The following is a 4,188-nucleotide window of genomic DNA, read 5'->3' as shown; positions in this document are numbered from 1 at the left end:
TTTATTTATTTATTTATTTATTTATTTATTTATTTATTTATTTATTTATTTATTTATTTATTTATTTATTTATTTATTTATTTATTTATTTATTTATTTATTTATTTATTTATTTATTTATTTATTTATTTATTTGGGGCTGTGTTGGGTCTTCGTTTCTGCGTGAGGGCTTTCTCTAGTTGCGGCAAGCGGGGGCCACTCTTCATTGCGGTGCGCGGACCTCTCACTGTTGCGGCCTCTTTTGTTACGGAGCACAGGCTCCAGACGCGCAGGCTCAGTAGTTGTGGCACACGGGCCCAGTTGCCCCGCGACATGTGGGATCTTCCCGGACCAGGGCTCGAACCCGTGTCCCCTGCATTGGCGGGCGGATTCTTAACCACTGTGCCACCAGGGAAGCCCTATGTACTTTTTTACTAAAATGCTAGTGGTTGAATTGAAAGTTTTCTTTTTTGTCTCTCTCTAGACAAAAATAATAACACACGTTAAGTAACTTTTATTTGTAACCCACTGTTGAAATGTCTTTGACCCATTATCGTTGATTTTAAAAAAAGAAAAAAGTTTCTCCTAACTTACTCTAAAGGTTTACATTTAAATGTTTAACAGACTAAGGCAGAATTTTAACTTAACATTTTATAGTTTTGATGCTGTCATCCTGTACTAAATCTCTTTGAAGGAGAAACACGTCATAGGATTGTGTATCTGTGCTAATATATTAATACAGTGCTTAAAATTACTTATTTGTTATAGTTGAGCAGTAAAGTTCCCAAGGAAGAAAAGGAAACTGTTCACTCATTCCCTTTCCCTTTGGCAGATTCCCTTATGCTGACTTCACCACTTCTTAAGAGCAGACAGCTTCTTCATGATGACCTTGGTGAAGTAAACTCACGTCTTCGAGAACCCCGAGATCTCTTTGCTTTTTTCTCCAGCAGTGGGCCGCTGCAGGCTCCAAGATGGCCAATAGAATGTGAGGTCATCAAGGAGAACATTCATCATATTGGTAATGTGACTTACATGTCATGGTCTTGCCGTTCTGACAGACTACATTACAGTTTTTAAGTTCTACATACCAAAGTACAAGACGGGACAGATTCACCATTTGTTAGCTCACCCTTAAAATGTTTAAGCTCTGGGAAACTGGTAAACACTCACCAAAGTCAAAAGTTACACTAATGTATAAACTAGAATGCTTCTGAGTTTATTGGAATGGGAGGATACCTTTCTAGAGGCCAAAATATATCAATACTTAAATCTGTTTTCTAGATTATTCCCATTTCAGTATGTTTGGTTGAGTTTTATAAAAGTTGTCTTTTTACCAGCTTTGGTATAATTGATGAACACCATGTATATAATACCAGAATGTAGTTTTTACTGTTTTTTTCCCACAGTTTTATTGAGATATAATTGACATAAAACATCATATTAGTTTAAGGTGTACAATATATATTGCAAAATGACTTTCACAGTAAGTCTAGTTAACATCCATCAACTCACATGGTTACATTTTTTTCCTGTGATGAGAACTTTTTTAAGATTTACCCTCATAGCGACAGAAGAGTTTCCAACTAATTCTATCAACCAAATTTTTAAAAAATTTTTATTGGAGTATAGTTGATTTACAATGTTGTGTTAGTTTCAGGTGTACAGTTTTAAAAAATTTTTATTGGAGTATAGTTGATTTACAATGTTGTGTTAGTTTCAGGTATACAGCAAAGTGAATCAGTTATACATATACATATATCCACTCTTTTTTTTTAGATTCTTTTCCCATATAGGCCATTACAGAGTATTGAGTAGAGTTCCCCGTGCTATACAGCAGGTCCTTATTAGTTACCTATTTTATGTATAATATGTGTGTATTATGTGTGTATATGTCAGTCCCAATCTCCCAATTTATCCCTTCCCCCACTTATCCTCTGGTAACCATAAGTTTGTTTTCTACATCCGTGACTCTACTTCTGTTTTGTAAATAAGTTCATTTGTACCCCTTGTTTTTTTATATTCAACATATAAGTGATATCATATGATATTTGTCTTTCTGTGTCTGACTTCATTCAGTATGACGGTCCATCCATGTTGCTGCAAATGGCATTATTTTGTTCTTTTTTTATGGCTGAGTAATATTCCATTGTATATATATACCACATCTTCTTTATCCATTCCTCTATTGATGGACTTTAGGTTGCTTCCATGTCCTGGCTATTGTAAATAGTGCTGCAGTGAACATTGGGGTGCATGTATCATTTCAAATTAAGGTTTTCTCCAGGTATATGCCCAGGAGTGAGATTGCTGGGTCATGTGGTAGTTCTGTTGTTAATTTATAAGGAACCTGCATACTGTTCTCCATACTGGCTGTACCAACTTACATTCCCAGCAGCCATGTAGGAGGGTTCCCTTTTCTCCACACGCTCTCTATATTGTTGGTAGATTTTTTGATGATGGCCATTCTGACTGGTGTGAGGTGATACCTCATTGTAGTTTTGATTTGCATTTCTCTAATGATTAGTGATGTTGAGCATCCTTTCATGTGTTTGTTGGCAATCTGTATATCTTTTTTGGAGAAATGTCTATTTAGGTCTTCTGCCCATTTCTGGATAGGGTTATTTGTTTTTTTGATATTGAGTTGCATAAGCTGCTTATAAATTTTGGAGATTAATCCTTTGTCAGTTGCTTCATTTGCAAATATTTTCTCCTATTCTGAGGGTTGTCTTTTCATCTGTTTATGGTTTCCTTTCTGTGCAAATGCTTTTAAGTTTCATTAGGTCCCATTTGTTTATTTTTGTTTTTATTTCCATTTCTGTAGGAGGTGGGTCAAAAAGGATCTTGCTCTGATTTATGTCATAGACTGTTCTGCCTGTGTTTTCCTCCAAGAGCTTTGGCTATTCGGGGTATGTTGTGTTTCCATACGAATTGTAACATTTTTGTTCTAATTCTGTGAAGAATGCCATTGGTAGTTTGATAGGGATTGCATTGAATCTGTAGATTGCTTTGGGTAGTATAGTCATTTTCACAATGTTGATTCTTCCAATCCAAGAACATGGTATAGCTCTCCATCTGTTTGTATCATCTTTAATTCCTTTCCTCCGTGTCTTACAGTTTTCTTCATACAGATCTTTTGTCTCCTTAGGTAGGTTTCTTCCTAGGTATTTTATTCTTTTCGTTGCAGTGGTAAATGGGAGTGTTTCCTTAATTTCTCTTTCAGATTTTTCATCATTAGTGTGTAGGAATGCAAGAGATTTCTGTGCATTAATTTTGTATCCTACTACTTTTCCAAATTCATTGATTAGCTCTAGTAGTTTTCTGGTAACATCTTTAGGATTCTCTATGTATAATATCATATCATCTGCAAACAGTGTCAACTTTACTTCTTCTTTTCCAGTTTGGATTCCTTTTATTTCTTTTTCTTCTCTGATTGCTGTGGCTAAAACTTCCAAAACTATGTTGAATAATAGTGGACAACCTTGTCTTTTTCCTGGTCTTAAAGGAAATGGTTTCAGTTTTTCACCATTGAGAATGATGTTGGCTATGGGTTTGTCATGTATGACCTTTATTATGTTGAGGTAAGTTCCCTCTGTGCCTACTTTCTGAAATGTTTTTATCATAAATGGGTGTTGAATTTTGTCAAAAGCTTTTTCTGCATCTATTGAGATGATCATATGATTTTTCTCCTTCAATTTGTTAATATGGTTTATCACATTGATTGATTTGCATATATTGAAGAATCCTTGCGTTCCTGGGATAAACCCCACTTGATTATCGTATATGATCCTTTTAATGTGCTGTTGGATTCTGTTTGCTAGTATTTCATTGAGGATTTTTGCATCTATGTTCACCAGTGATATTGGCCTGTAGTTTTCTTTCTTTGTGACATCTTTGTCTGGTTTTGGTATCAGGGTGATTGTGGCCTTGTAGAATGAGTTGGGGAGTGTTCCTCCCTCTGCTATATTTCGGAAGAGTTTGAGAAGGATAGGTGTTAACTCCTCTCTAAATGTTTGATAGAATTCTCCTGTGATGCCATCTGGTCCTGGGCTTTTGTTTGTTGGAAGATTTTTAATCACAGTCTCAATTTCAGTGCTTGTGATTGGTCTGTTTATATTTTCTATTTCTTCCTGGTTCAGTCTCGGAAGGTTGTGCTTTTCTAAGAATTTGTCCATTTCTTCCAGGTTGTCCATTTTATTGGCATATAGTTGC

The 4,188-nt window shown here is 35.5% G+C and overlaps 1 protein-coding gene across 9 annotated transcripts in view; it reads left to right on the top strand.

The window, feature by feature from the left end:
• AGBL2 (AGBL carboxypeptidase 2) overlaps window positions 1-4,188 on the top strand; it is a 52,897-nt gene that overhangs the window by 6,486 nt on the left and 42,223 nt on the right. For all 9 annotated transcript variants that reach the window (XM_055091510.1, XM_055091509.1, XM_055091511.1 and 6 more), the window contains one exon: window positions 812-997. In XM_055091510.1, coding sequence (XP_054947485.1) covers window positions 812-997 — 186 coding nt within the window. The remainder of the gene's footprint in view (window positions 1-811; window positions 998-4,188) is intronic.

Source organism: Physeter macrocephalus, chromosome 16 (assembly GCF_002837175.3).
Source record: "Physeter macrocephalus isolate SW-GA chromosome 16, ASM283717v5, whole genome shotgun sequence".
In the NCBI taxonomy this organism is placed as follows: Eukaryota; Metazoa; Chordata; class Mammalia; order Artiodactyla; family Physeteridae; genus Physeter; species Physeter macrocephalus.
Note: the sequence above shows the minus strand (reverse complement) of the source record. Positions and strands in the feature narration are given on the sequence as shown.